Below are 15,464 nucleotides of genomic sequence, written 5' to 3'. Positions count from 1 at the left end.
TCTCTGTCTCTGTAAAAAACAAAAAAACAAAAACAAACAAAAAAAACCCACCCAAAGAGACCCACACCAAAATATATCATAATCAAAATACCAAAGCTAAGAGATAAAGAAAGAATATTAAAAGCTGTAAGAGAAAATAGTCAATCACCTACAAAGGAACACCCATAAGGATGACATCCGACTTCTCAACAGAAACACTTGAGGCCAGAAGGGATTGGCAAGAAATATTCAAAGTAATGCAGAACAAGAACCTATAACCAAGACTTCTTTATCCAGCAAGACTATCGTTTAGAATTGAAGGAGAAATAAAAAAGAGCTTCCCAGACAAAAAAAAAACACCTCAAGGAATTCATCACAACCAAACCAATGCTATAGGAAATATTAAGGGGCCTGCTGTAGCCTGACCAGGTGGTGGCACAATGGATTGAGCATCGGACTGGGATGCGGAGGACCCAGATTCGAGACCCTGAGGTCGCCAGCTTGAGCACGGCCTCATCTGGTTTGAGCAAAGCTCACCAGCTTGAACCCAAGGTCACTGGCTTGAGCAAGAGGTTACTTGGTCTGCTATAGCCCCACAGTCAAGGCATATATGAGAAAGCGATCAATAAACAACTAAAGTGCCTTACGAAAAATTGATGATTCTCATCTCCCTTCCTGTCTGTCCCTATCTATCCTTCTCTCTGACTCTCTCTGTGGCTGTCAAAAAAAAGAAGGTCACTACATAATGGTAAAGGGAGAAATCCAACAGGAATAGATAACCATTATGAACATCTATGCATAGGAGCACCTAAATATATAAAGCATATTTTCATGGACATAAAGGGAGAGATAAACAGCAATACTATAATAGTAGGGGACTTCAATACCCCACTAACATCAGTGGATAGATCCTCAAGAAAGAAAATTAACAAAGAAGCAGCAGAATTAAGGGACACACTAGATCAACTGGATTTAGTAGATATCTTCAGAACCTTTCACCCTAAAGCAGCAGAATGTACATTCTTAAGTGTGCATGGTACATTCTCTAAGATAGACCACATATTAGGGCATAAAACGAGTCTCAACAAATTTAAGACGATTGAAACCATATCAAGTATCTTCACTGAGCACAATGGCATGAAGCTAGAAATCAACTACAATAGGAAAACTGAAACACACTCAAACACTTGGAAACTAAACAGCATGTTATTAAACAACAAATGGGTCAACAATGAGATGAAGGAAGAAATAAAAAATTTCCTTGAAACAAATGAAAATGAGCACACAACAACTCAAAATCTGTGGGGCACAGCAAAAGCAGTCCTGAGAGGGAAGTTTGTAGTATTACAGGCATACCTTAAGAAGCTAGAAAAAACTCAAGCAACTTAATCCTGCAACTAAAAGAACTAGAAAAAGAACAGCAAGTAGAGCCTAGAGGCAGTAGAAGGAAGGAACTAGTAAAGATCAGAGTGGAAATAAATGACATAGAGACTAAAAAAATAATACAGAGGATCAATGAAACCAAGAGCTGGTTCTTTGAAAAAGTAAACAAGATTGATGAACCCTTAGCCAGACTCACCAAGAAAAAAAGAGAAAGGACTCAAATAAATAAAATTAGAAACGAGGGTGGAGAAGTAACAATGGACACAGCAGAAATACAAAGGAGTGTAAGAAAATACTATGAAGAACTGTATGCCAAAATATTAGACAACCTAGGTGAAATGGACAAATTTCTTGAAACATATAATCTTCCAAAAATTAATCTGGAAGAATCAGAAAACCTAAATAGATTGATTACAACAAATGATATTGAAACAGTTATCAAAAAACTCCCAACAACCAAAAGCCCTGGGCCAGATGGCTTGACAGGCGAATTCTACCAAACATTCAAAGAAGAACTAACTCCTGTCCATCTCAAGCTATTTCAAAAAATTCAAGAGGAAGGAAAACTTCCAAGCTCCTTTTATGAGGCGAGCATAATTCTGATTCCAAAGCCAGGCAAAGATAACACAAAGAAAGAAAACTATAGGCCAATATCCCTGATGAATTTAGACACTAAAATTCTCAACAAAACATTAGCAAACCGGCTCTAGCAATACATGAAAAAAATCATGCATCATGATCAAGTGGAATTTGTACAATATTTGCAAATCAATGTGATTCATCACATTAGGAAGGAGAAAAACCACATGATAATTTGAATAGATACAGAAAAAGCATTTGATAAAATTCAGCACCCATTTATGACATAACTCTCAGCAGAGTGGGAATACAGGAAACACCTCAACATGAGAAAGGCTATCTATGACAAACCCACAGCCAACATCATACTCAATGGGCAAAAGTTAAAAGCAATCCCCTTAAGCCTGACCTGTGGTGGCACAGTGGATAAAGCGTTGACCTGGAAATGCTGAGGTCGCCGGTTCAAAACCCTGGGCTTGTCTGGTCAAGGCACATATGGGAGTTGATGCTTCCAGCTCCTCCCCCCCTTCTCTCTCTCTCTCTCTCTCTCTCTCTCTCTCTCTCCTCCCTCTCTCTCTCTCTCTGTCTCTCTCTCTCATCTCTAAAATGAATGAATGAATGAATGAATGAATGAATGAATGAATAAATAAAAAGAAAGGAAAAAAAAAAAAAGCAACCCCCTTAAGATCAGGAACAAGGCAGGGGTGGCCCCTTTCACCACTCTTATTCAACATATTCCTGGAAGCCCTAGCCACAGCAGTCAGACAAGAAGAAGAAATAAAAGGCATCCAAATTGGAAAAGAAGAAGTAAAACTATTATTATTTGCTGATGATATGATACTGTACATAGAAAACTCTAAAGTCGCAGTCAAAAATCTACTGGACCTCGTAAAGGAATTCAGCAAGGTATCAGGATATAAAATTAATACTCAGAGATCAGAGGCATTTTTTTTTTAAATTTTTATTTTATTTATTCATTTTAGAGAGGAGAGAGAGAGAGACAGGGGGGAGGAGCTGGAAGCATCAACTCCCATATGTGCCTTGACCAGGCAAGCCCAGGGTTTCGAACCAGCAACCTCAGCATTTCCAGGTCGACGCTTTATCCACTGCGCCACTACAGGTCAGGCCAGAGGCATTTTTATACATTAACAATGATCTGTCTGAAAGAGAAATTAAGGAAACAATCCACTTCAGTATTGTAACAACAACAAAAAATACCTAGGAGTAAATTTAACCAAGGAGGTTAAAGACTTGTACTTGGAAAATTATAAAACATTAATAAAAGAAATCAAGGAAAATAGAAACAAGTGGAATACCGTGTTCATGGCTAGGAAGAATAAACACCATTAAAATGTCCATATTACCCAAAGCAATTTATAAATTCAATGCAATTTCTATTAAAGTACCAAGGACATGCTTCAAAGATATAAAACAAATATTCCAAAAATTCATATGGAACCAAAAAAAGAACACAAGTAGCCTCAACAATCTTGAAAAAGAAGAATAAAGTGGGTGGTATCATACTTCCAGGTGTCAAGTTATACTACAAGGCCATTGTACTCAAAACAGCTTAGTACTGGCATAAGAACAGGCATATAGATCAAGGGAACAGAACAAAGAACCCAGAAATAAACCCGTACCTATATGGACAGTTAATATTTGACAAGGGTGGTAATAGCATACAATGGAGTAAAGACAGTCTCTTTAACAAATGGTGTTGCGAAAATTGGATAGCTACCTGCAAAAAAATGAAACTAGACCACCAACTTACACTATTCACAAAAATAAAATCAAAATGGATAAAGACTTAAATGTAAGTTGTGAAACCATAAGCATCTTAGAGGAAAACATAGGCAGTAAGCTCTCCAACATCACTTGCAGCAATATATTTGCTGACATATCTCCACGTGCAAGGGAAATAAAGGACAGGATAAACTTTGATATAAATGGGACTATATCAAAGTAAAAAGCTTTGCACAGCTAAAGACAATATGAACAAAATAAAAAGGCAAACCACACAGTGGGAGAGCATATTCGACAATACATCTGATAAGGGGTTAATAACCAAAATTTATAAAGAACCTGTAAAACTCAACACCAGGAAGATAAACAATCCAGTCAAAAAATGGGCAAAAGAAATGAATAGACACTTCTCCAAAGAGGACATACAGATGGCCAATAGGCATATGAAAAAATGCTCAACATCACTAATCATTAGAGAAATGCAAGTTAAAACCACAATGAGATACCACCTCACACCGGTCAGAATGGCGCTCATCAACAAAACAACACAGAATAAGTGCTGGCGAGGATGTGGAGAAAAGGGAACCCTCCTGCACTGCTGGTGGGAATGCAGACTGGTGTAGCCACTGTGGAAAACAGTATGGAGATTCCTCAAAAAATTAAAAATCGAACTGCCTTTGACCCAGCCATCTCACTTTTGGGAATATATCCCAAGAACACCACATCAATGAATCAAAAGGAGAAATGCACCCCCATGTTTAATGCAGCATTGTTTACAATAGCCAAGATCTGGAAACAGCCCAAGAGCCCGTCAGTGGACGAACGGATTAAAAAGCAGTGGTACATATACACAATGGAATACTATGGGGCCATAAAAAAGAAGAAAATATTATTTTTTGCTACAACATGGATGGACCTAAAAACTATTATCTTAAGTGAAATAAGCCAGGCAGAGAAAGAAAAATATCATATGACCTCCCTCATCTGCGGAATCCAAAGAACAATATGAACTGAGGAGCAGAATAGAGACCCAGGCAGGATCAAAGGATCCAGAAGGAAAGCAGACAGAGGGAAAGGGGATGATAGGCTAATAGGATGGGATGAGAGCAGAAAAGCAAATCCTGGAGGGAAGGGGCACCGCAGGGGGGATGTACTGGGGAACACGGGGGAGGGGAGGATGTATTTGGGGGGGATGACACTAGAATAAAAATAAAAATCTGCATATACAAACACAGGAAATGAGAAATCTAATCTTATAAACTGCCAGGCACATGAAATGGCTCTGCTACATGACTGACCCTATTATAGACAAACTTGCCAAGAATTTTGTTTCTTCTTTTATATTAGGGGTTTTAAGTTCTGGAGGTGTGGCTGGGAAGGATTTCGTGCATGCTGTGAAATAAATGTGTAAACCCACATCACAACATAGTTCAAAGTTGTTTTATTTTAGCAAGAAAGAGACAGAGAGAGGGACTGATAGGAACAGACAGATGGGAAGGGAGAGAGATGAGAAGCAGTGATTATACCTGTAGGTGCAATAGGTGTTTAAAGTCAAGGGTAAATGTTGTTCTTGACCAGTATTTCGAACATCATTTGGCTTGAATTAGAATGTCAGACACACAGGTTTGATGAAGTATTTGTTCTTCTGTGTTATTTTTTATTTTGTAACATTTCATTCTAGGAATATCTTAAGTGTTTATTTAACAAGGTTTTTGTCATATTTAAAAGTATGAAAAATGGAATTAAAAATAGAAAAACTTCATTTCATTTTCCTACATTCTGATGGAGATCTATAACCTCCACACCTCTGCTTTTTGTGGTTTCTTTCATGATACTTTAAAACTACTCATTAATTTAACCATGCATGAGAAAATAACCCATTCCCCTTTTATATACTCAAAGCCAGCAATACTCTCAGAAAATTCACATGTCTCAGATGTCCTTTCTCTCTTGGTCACATTATAGGTAATTGGCTGGCTAGCCTATTAGACACAATTATATTGTTCAGTGTTTCAAGTAATTTTTTAAGTGATGAACGGTGATGTGAACTGAAGCAGTTGACCTTTAATAGCAAGTTTGTTGTAGTTCTTTTTTCATTCTGCTAAATAGGGCAAGCTTTACTCCAAATCAGTCAGGCCCTTTCCTTTCTCTACCAGACATACCCATCTATTAAGTATTTGTACAACCAGCACCCTCACACTGAGTAATTGTGGAGTCAGCTGTAGCATTTTTTTAGGATACCAAAGCCCTATAAATTTTAGTTAATTTTTAAAACATAATGTCAGCGCAAATAAAAGATAAGTAAAATGAACAATCTCAATAACTGGTTTATTGAGATATAATTTATATACCATAAAATTTCCCCCTGTAAAATATACAGTTCAGCAGTTTTTAATATATTCATGGAGTTGTGCAACCAGCATCACTATTTCACTTCAGAACATTTTATCACCCCAGAAAGAAACACTGTACCCATGAGCAGTCACTTCCCATTCCTCCCTCCCCTCAGCCTAACAACCATTTGTCCACTTTTGCTCTCTGGATTTACAAGACATTTCATATCTGTGGAATCATACAAAAGACGACTGGCTTCTTTCACTTGAATCTTGTTTTCAAGGTTCGCCTATCTTATAGCATGTATCAGTACTTCATTCCTTCTAATGGTTGAATAATATTCCATGGTATGGATCTGCCACATTTTATATAGCCATTCATTAGTTGATGAACAATTTTAAAAAATGCATGTTTCCCCAGATTTATTTAGATATAATTAAGGTAAAACATTGTACTGAGTACTGCATGATAAATACCAAAGGCAAAGGTTTGAGTACTAAAATCTTATCCTCGCCTTTAAGAAAGAGGATCTGATTATATTTGCTATCTATTATGTGTATGCATGTGTGTTAATCTCCACATGGACTTGACTTAAAATATTTTTAATGTACCTGCCTTGTTCCTGTCTGGGTACTTGTAAATTGCTATTAGCATATAAGAAAGTTGACCTGTCATTCAACTAGCATTTTGGTACAGTTTTTAAAATACTTTTGTTGGTCAAAAGCTGCTCCATGCCTCCAGTGCCACTTCTGTCCCAGTGCCTTTCCCACCCTCTCATATCTCTGCAAGTAAAGGGAGAGTCCTTGGCAGAGCAGAAAGGTCAACAGTGGTTGCTAAATATTAAATATTATGACTGTTACCTCAGCAGGAAATGAAAGCTTTTTTGCAAATGTAAAGGGAACATTGAATGAAGAGATCTGAGCCCTATTCACATTCGTCACCAGCTATAGGTTAAGCTACTTCCATACCTCTGTCCTTAGCTCTAAAATTAGAAAAGTTAAAGTTCTCCAACTCCCATATAAGATGATTATGTATAAGAGCTTGTCAAGTTCTGAGTATCCTTTGTTGTCTATAGAAGTATCACCACTTTATCCTTTTGTAAGAATGTATTTTGAAATATTTTCAGCCTTGGCTGGTTGGCTCAGTGGTAGAGCATCGACCTGGCATGTGGAAGTCCCAGGTTGGATTCCAGGTCAGGGCACACAGGAAAAGTGACCATCTGCTTCTTCACCCCCTCCCTTCTCTCTCTCTCTCTCTCTCTCTCTCTCTCTCTCTCTCTCTCTCATCCCCTTCCACAGCCATAGCTCAATTGGTTTGGCCACATCAGCTCCGGGCACTGAGGATGGCTCCATGGAGCCTCCACCTCAGGTGCAAAAAATAGCTCCATTGCAAGCATGGCCCCAGATGGAACAGAGCATCGGCTCAGGATGGGGGTTGCTAAGTAGATCCTGGTCTGGGCGCATGTAGGAGTCTGTCTATCTCTCCTCCTCTCACTTAAGAAGGAAAAAAATAAATAAAAAAAATATTTTCAGAGTAACTGCATATTGATATAAATGAAAAAAGATTGTATTAAGCTTCACTACTAGCCTTGCACATGTGGCTGAAAATAAATTTTTTATTGTTGAGTCATTGATTATTCACTCTATATAAATGGTCCCCAACTTACTTTGCTTTGACTTGACAGTTTTTCACCTTTACAGTGGTCAAAACGATACACTTTTCAGTAGAAACCGGCTAGGCTAAGCTAATGATGGTTAGTAGATTAGGTGTATTAAATGCATTTTCAGTTTACGATGGGTTTAATTGGGACATAATCCCATCTTAAGTCAAGGAGCATTCTTAGTTCTGCTAAAGTTTTCTTCCAGGAAGCCACTAAAGTTTGATGGAAAATGTCATCATTAGTGTTATGTTTTCCTCATCATATTAGGTGTTTATCAGATCAGCAAACAAATCAAAGCTCATGATGGCAGTGTGTTCACACTTTGTCAGATGAGAAATGGGATGTTACTAACTGGAGGTGGAAAAGACAGAAAAATAATTCTGTGGGATCATGATCTGAATCCTGAAAGAGAAATTGAGGTAAGGTTGGGAACATAAAAATTATGAAATATTAAATTTTCTAAACCAGTGCCTTCTGTTCCACATTAAGATAACTTACATTTTTTCTGGGAAATTGGTTCACATCCTTGTCAGTTCATTCCTGCAATAGGAAAAGAAAAGAAAGGGACCAATCATTAGAATAATTTGAAAGAAGAAAAAGAAAGATTGGGTAAAATAATAAACTTGTTTATTTCTGAGATTTTTTTATTTTAGTGACCCAGATATAACTAGGGTATACAAAATGACCAGTTTAATTTTAAAACTTGATAATAGCTAATTATCTATGCATATGTCTTCAGTGCGTGGACTCAAGTGTATCCATAAAACCTGGCAGGTGTTATGTGCTAAGTGAAAGTATGCTATTGAGTTGAGATCTCAGGAAGTAAAACAGTTAAGAATTATATTTTAGCTCGTAATTATCAATGCAGGAACAAATCTCAGAGTTTAACATTGCCTCTCTATTTTGACTTAAATTTTGAACTTATACTCAGTGTTTTCTACACAGAACATTCTTTCCAGACAAAAATGCTAAAAAAGAAGATCCTGATAGTACTGTGGTTGAGTTTTATTTTCAAGAAGAGAGATAAGAAAGAATTGCTTTATCTCAGCCTTAAGTTCATGCTATTTTCTTCACAGATTCATACTTTCTGTAATCAAAATCTATATACTCTCTCGTTCATCCTCCCTTTGCCATTTCTAATATAAATTTGGGTTACTTTTAGAATTCAGTTCTTTGTGCTTTTAGGAGTAAACTTTGAATCCTGCTTCATAAAGAAGAAAGAATTGTATTATTTCAGAAAGAGTCCTTCTTTGGGCTTATTATATTAATGTAACATTCACTGAAAGTTTACCATGTAGTGGATTAAATGACATTGATCTCTCAAGAGTCTTATTTACAAGTTATAACACTTTACAATATATTACTTTTTAGTTTACAGAGAAATTTCACATGCACTGTATTTATATTTTTATCCTTAAAACAATCAAGAGTAGGTAAGGGTCTGTATTATTATTAACTCTATATTACATATAAAGAAATTTGTCTTAAGCTAAATGACTTACCTAAAATAACATAACTAGTAAGTAGCAAAATCAGACCTCATTCTTCATATAATCCAATAGAACTTAATTCCTTTTTTCCTCTCTTCTTAACCCTTAACTCTTAAAATCATATAAAATATAAATTAAAAAATGAACTGAAGCAAAGAATGTTAATAATGATATATAATTACTTCTGTGTAATAAAATATAATTGAACAAATAAATTATTATTAGCATAAGATTACCATATTACTTTCAGATTTGGAATTCTGTTACTTACTATCTTATAATTGCTTAAATGCAGTCTTCAGGTAGTAATTAATGCATGTTTTATATATTTTGGTGACTTTTTTTTTTTTAAGGTTCCTGATCAGTATGGAACAATCAGAGCTGTAGCAGAAGGAAAGGCAGATCAATTTTTAGTAGGCACATCACGGAACTTTATTTTACGGGGAACATTTAATGATGGCTTCCAAATAGAAGTCCAGGTAAACTATCATTTTAACCATTAACTGAATACTTTTAATGATGATTCCCTTTGTTTATTATAACAATATATATATTTCATTTTCAGGGTCATACAGATGAGCTTTGGGGCCTTGCCACACATCCCTTTAAAGATTTGCTCTTGACTTGTGCTCAGGACAGACAGGTGTGCATGTGGAATTCAGCGGAACACAGGCTGGAATGGATCAGGCTCGTTGATGTGAGTAAAGCAAATGTGATTATAATCTCCCCACAGAAACTCCCCAGATTAGCAAGCATTTGGGAGCAGCAAAGGGGGAAAGACTGGTAATTGGTTAAAACAAGTGTTTAGTAAAGAGAAGAGTGTTCAGTCACAAAGTATAACATGAACTCTGGAGAAGCAAATTAGCAGTGTAAAAGCTTAATTTTCCCATCAGTTTCAGTAGTAAAAAATTAAATAAAAATTTAACATTTATGGAGCATTGTTACAGAAATGTTTGGGCCTCTGGTGGTATTGCATTTGGATTCAGTAAGTGCTGCTCACTAACAGACTCTTGTCTTCTTTTTTTTTTCTTTTTTTGAGTTGGTCTCTTACTGTATTTTCTCCCTGTCCCACCAAGATACCACCTTTTCTAGCCCAAAAGGTGTATACATGTTCTTTGCAGACTCTAAGAATTGTACAAATGTTTGTTGTCATTATTATTCCACTGCCTAGCCACAGCTGGTTGTCTTTCCCCCTCACCACTCTGCCAGCATATATCCCTTCCTGCTCTGAAATTCTTTTTCCTCTCATATCCATGTGGCTACAAGGAAATTCATTTGAAGTTCATGTTTATATGAAATAGGTTGTTTTCAAATATGTTTTTGCCACTGTTCCCATAGATCTAGGGAGACTTTCTTATGTACTCCCCAACAGCTGTCTGTCTCTCTTCTAGGAACCAGGACACTGTGCAGATTTTCATCCAAGTGGCACAGTGGTGGCCATAGGAACGCACTCAGGCAGGTAGGGTCTTTAAGGGAAATATGAGCTGAGTAATCTGAAGTGGTGGGATGTTTACCATTGTTCAGGAATGTCAATCTGATCTGGAGAATTAATCTTTTAAGTGGCACACTAATATGTTTGTTACTCTTTTCTGTTACAAATACTCCTTGTCATCAGTAATTATCGAGCACCACTCTCTGTTAGGCACTGCTATGGATGTTTAGGCTTCATCAGAGTGCAAAACGAAAGTCATTGTCCTTGTGCAGCCCACATTAGAGTGTGTGTTAGGCAAAGTGGCAGAATTAAAAAATAAATATTGTAACTAATTAGAAAATGTTAATAGCCATGGGGGGGGGGGAGTTGAACATTGAAGTTGTGCTATAATCTTTGTCATCCCATCTTTTTAATGCTACACAGATAATGAAGATGTATTTCCTCCAATTGTTATTACTTGTCTTTGCAGACCTTGTATAGTATCTTTTCAAAGTTGTTTAACATATATTTATGATCCGTATATTTTTTAGTCCTTTTTATTGCCTCTACTAATAAGTAGCCCTCATTGCAAATAATTCTTAATTTCTTTTTTAAAGAGGCAGAGGAAAAACATGAAATCAATTTTCAAAAGTTAAACAGGTAGAAAATGTGAAATGCAGATTCCTAATGAGGTGAAACTAGTGTGAACACAAATACAAATATTTATACCACAAATGTTTCAAGTCAGCCAGCTCATTTAATTCTAACTAAACTTAGTCATTTAGAGCTTTTTGCAGCAAGTATTTCCCTTTGGTCTTTGGATACAAAATAACTTTCCAAAAGTCAAAGCATTAAAATTCCTTCTCAGATATGGTGCTACAAAGTCTTTCAGAATCTTGGAAAAACAGATTATAAAGATAACTTTGAAATGTGGATATGTAACTAGAGATGCTAATTTAGTTCTGAAATAATTACATTTTAGAATTAGGCTGCTTGGGGAGTAGTTGCTAATATCTACAAGTATAGATAGATGGCTTTTCTATCTCAGATGTCTCCAAATTACATGTCAGTACTCAACTCAATTAGTACTTAGACTTTGACTAAATAGACAAGTGTATGGCACGTTTGCTTTGTAGGAAATTATTTTTCATCATACCCAAAATGTTAGTCTTGAGCATATGAGCAACAACCTTAGCTATAGTAATTGAACTAGTTTTCAGAAAACCCAGGAAAGAGTTCACTTCAGATCTTTTTCTTTTCTTTTTTTAAGTGAGAGGAGGGGAGATAGACAGACTCCCATGTGCACCCTGACTGGGATCTGCCCAGCAACCGCTATCTGGGGCCAATGCTCGAATCAGCCAAGCTATTCTCAGTGCCCAGGGCTGATGCTCAAACCAATTTAGCCACTGGCTGTGATAGGAGAAGAGAGAGAAAGGAGAGAGAGAGGTGAAGAGAAGCAGATGGTTGCTTCTTATTGTGTGCCCTCACCGGGGATTGAACCCAGGACCGAATCCAGGATGTCTGCATGCTGGGCCAACAGTCTATCCACAGAGCCAACTGGCCAGGGTCCAGATCTATTTTTTGAGTAGCTGAACAGATACCACAAATGCTAAACTCCATGAAATTATAAGAGTTACCATTTATCCAATGTCTGATAACTGACCTTGTACTAGATTCCTTTTATATATTACTTTAAATCTTCACAAGAGTACAGAGGAATATTTATTTCTCCATTTCACAGACAGGAAACGAAGACCCATAGAGTTCCATTCACTTATAATTGAGCTTGGATTTAAACTCAGGCTTTTTATGGTTCCAAAGTTTGCCTCTTTTCACTGCTTCACCATTACTCTTTGAGATGTGCTTACGGTATTTATAGCATTAGAAATATTGTAAGGAGTGTTTATCTTTGAAGGTTAAATTACTAGCTGACATATTTTTTTTTCTTTTTCTTCTTTTCCAAGTGAAAGGAAGGGAGATAGAGAGACAGATTCCCGCATATGGCCCTACTGGGATCCACCTGGCAACACTCCCACCATCTCAACCGAGCTATTTTCAGCCTGAGGCAGAGGCTCAAAGGAGCCATCCTCAGCACCCGGGGCCAGTGTGCTTGAATCAGTGGAGCTAAGGCTGCGGGAGGAGAAGGGTGGGGAGAAGCAGACGGTCATTTCTCCCATGTGCCCTGACTGGGAATCAAACCCAGGACTTCCACATGCCAATCGATGCTCTACCACTGAGCCACCCGGCCAGAGCTTGGGTGACATATTTTAAAAGCATTTACTATGTTATATGAGTTAAATACTGAATGAGTGTAAGGGCTAAGGGGATTTGAGTCATTAAGACACACCACCACTTGAATAGGTGGATGGAGGGGTGTGTTTGTATATACAGTACATACAGAGTCCCCATTTTTTAAGGAAAATCTGATCTGATTTAAACTCACTGAAATTACTTTCTAACGTATATGTAGCTGTGAATTCATTAACAAGCTTAAAATGAAAAGTCACTCAATTTAAGTTACTTAAACCAACATTAAACCAGGAGTTGTGAGTAGAAGGCACCTTATGAGAGTAACGTGACAACTAAATTAAAAGTACTGGCAGTCAGTCCTTTCTGGCTGGAGATGGGATTACTTAGAATCAAGGTGAGAGGTAGATATTAGAGTTCATTCTATACATAGCTTCTATCTTTGGTTTTATATTTGGTTAGATTCTGTTCATTCTTGGAAAAGTTTCTCATTTATTTTTATTTTTTACATGGGTCTGTGAATACCTGGCTAACCTATCCAGAACTGAAAATTCCTCAGTTTAGCGTTTCAGATTATTATCGCTAACCCTAAGTCTGAAAAAAGTCACATTTAGGGTAAAGAAAAAATTTTTTCTTTAAGTATGAAGCATCACTTGTCTAATTGTGCATGATCCAGAAAAGGTGACTGGCAAAATGTTTAAAGGGTCTCATGTCTATGGCTAGAACTCTTTTGCTTCTTATAATCAAGAAGTAAGCACATGAGTGAATAAAACAACAAAGTGGTAAATAAAATTACAATGTTAAAAGAATGTACTAATACAACTGTTAAGATTAAAAAAATTAAATGCATAGTCCTTACATAGTAAGGATTCCTTTTAGCAGATTTATTGAAGTTTAACTCATACACCATAAATTCACCCATTATAGTACACAGTTCAAGAGAGTTTAGTTCACAGGGTTGTGTAACCATCTATCTTCACTAGCTAATTTCAGAACATTTTTATTAACCCAAAAGAAACCTGGTACCCACTAGCAGTCACTCCTCATTAGCCCCACCCACTTCTCCTAGCCCAGGCAGCTGATCTACTTTCTGTTTCTATAGGTTTGCCTATTCTGAAAATTTCATATAAATAGAATCATTTAACACCGTGGTCTTTTGTGACTAGCTTCTTTCACGTAATATAATGCTTTCAAGGTCCGTCCATGTTGTACAGCATATATAAGTATTTCATTTCTTTCTGTAGCCAAATAATATCCTGTTGTGTGTATATACCTGCTTCATCAGTTGATGGACATTTGAGTTATTTACACTTTTTAACTGCTATGAGTAATGCCGCTGTGAAAATTCAAGTTTCTGTGTAGATACGTGTTTTTAACTTTTTTGGGGTACATACCAAGGAGTAGAGTGGTTGGATCATGTGATAACTGTATGTTTAACATTTTGAGGAACTACTGAACTGTTTTTCCACAAGAGCTAAACCATTTTACATTCCCACCAGCAACATATGAGGGTTCCAACTTCTCCACATCCTTACCAGCACTTGTTCTTGTGTGTATTTTGACTGTAACCATCCTACTTGATGTGAAGAACTTTTTTATTGTATTCATTTGCATTTCTCTGATGGCTAATGATGTTGAATATCTTTTTCATGTACTTATTGGCCTAAGTTTTAAATTTTTATTAGTCAATATATCTGTTCTTTCTCTTGTCTTTTGGTCATAAGGATTTACTCATCTGATTTCTTTCAAAAATGTTGTAGTGTTGCTCATATTTTTAGGCCTCTGATTCATCTTGAGTTAATCTTTGTATATGGTGTGAGGTAGATATCCAAAACTTTCTCCTTTGTATATGGATATCCAGTTGTTACGGCATATTTGTTAAAAGGACTATTCTTCCCCCCATTGAATGACTACTAACATCCTTGTCAAAAATTAATTGAACATAAACATATGGGTTTCTGTCTGGACACTCAATTTTAGTCCATGATCTAAATGTTCATCCTTATGCCATTACCACAGTCTTGATCGTTGCAGTTTTGTATTAAGTTTTGAAATCGGGAAATGTGAGTCCTCCATTTGTTTGTTTGTTTTAAGGTTGTTTTGGATTTCCACAGGAATTTTAAGATCAGCTTGTCAATGTCTACAAAGGAGTCAGCTAACATTTTGATAGTGATTGTTTTGTTCTCTAAATCAAATTTGGGAGGAATGGCACCATCTTAGCATTGTTTTCCAGTTTATGAACAGAAGATGTTTTTCCATCTATTTAGATCTTCAGTTTCTTTCAAAAATATTTTTAGCTTTTAGGGTAATAAAAATTTGCACATTTACTAAATTTTTACCTAAGTATTTTATTCTCTTCTTGCTATTTAAAGTGAAATTAATTTTTTGCTTTGATTGTTGATATGTAAATACAACTGCTTTTTGTATATTAATCTTGTCCTACAACTTGGCTGAATTCGTGTCTTAGTTCTAGTAGTTTCTTTAGTGCAGCGGTTCTCAACCTGTGGGTCGCGACCCCTGCTTTAGTGGATTCCTTGGGATTTTCTACATGTAATCTGCAGATCATGTTATCTGCAAATAAACATAGTTTTCTTCCTTTCCAATCTGAATGCTTTTTTTTCTTGCCTAATTTTTCTAA

General features: G+C 36.5%; 1 protein-coding gene across 5 annotated transcripts in view; it reads left to right on the top strand.

The window, feature by feature from the left end:
* The window catches only part of EML4 (EMAP like 4), a 154,772-nt gene that overhangs the window by 116,437 nt on the left and 22,871 nt on the right, over window positions 1-15,464 (top strand). For all 5 annotated transcript variants that reach the window (XM_066378395.1, XM_066378398.1, XM_066378397.1 and 2 more), the window contains 4 exons: window positions 7,946-8,097; window positions 9,522-9,647; window positions 9,734-9,865; window positions 10,560-10,627. In XM_066378395.1, the coding sequence (XP_066234492.1) occupies window positions 7,946-8,097; window positions 9,522-9,647; window positions 9,734-9,865; window positions 10,560-10,627 (478 nt within the window). The remainder of the gene's footprint in view (window positions 1-7,945; window positions 8,098-9,521; window positions 9,648-9,733; window positions 9,866-10,559; window positions 10,628-15,464) is intronic.

This window comes from Saccopteryx leptura, chromosome 3 (assembly GCF_036850995.1).
Source record: "Saccopteryx leptura isolate mSacLep1 chromosome 3, mSacLep1_pri_phased_curated, whole genome shotgun sequence".
In the NCBI taxonomy this organism is placed as follows: domain Eukaryota; kingdom Metazoa; phylum Chordata; class Mammalia; order Chiroptera; family Emballonuridae; genus Saccopteryx; species Saccopteryx leptura.
The sequence above is the reverse complement of the archived record's forward strand: the minus strand, read 5'-3'. Positions and strand labels throughout refer to the sequence as shown.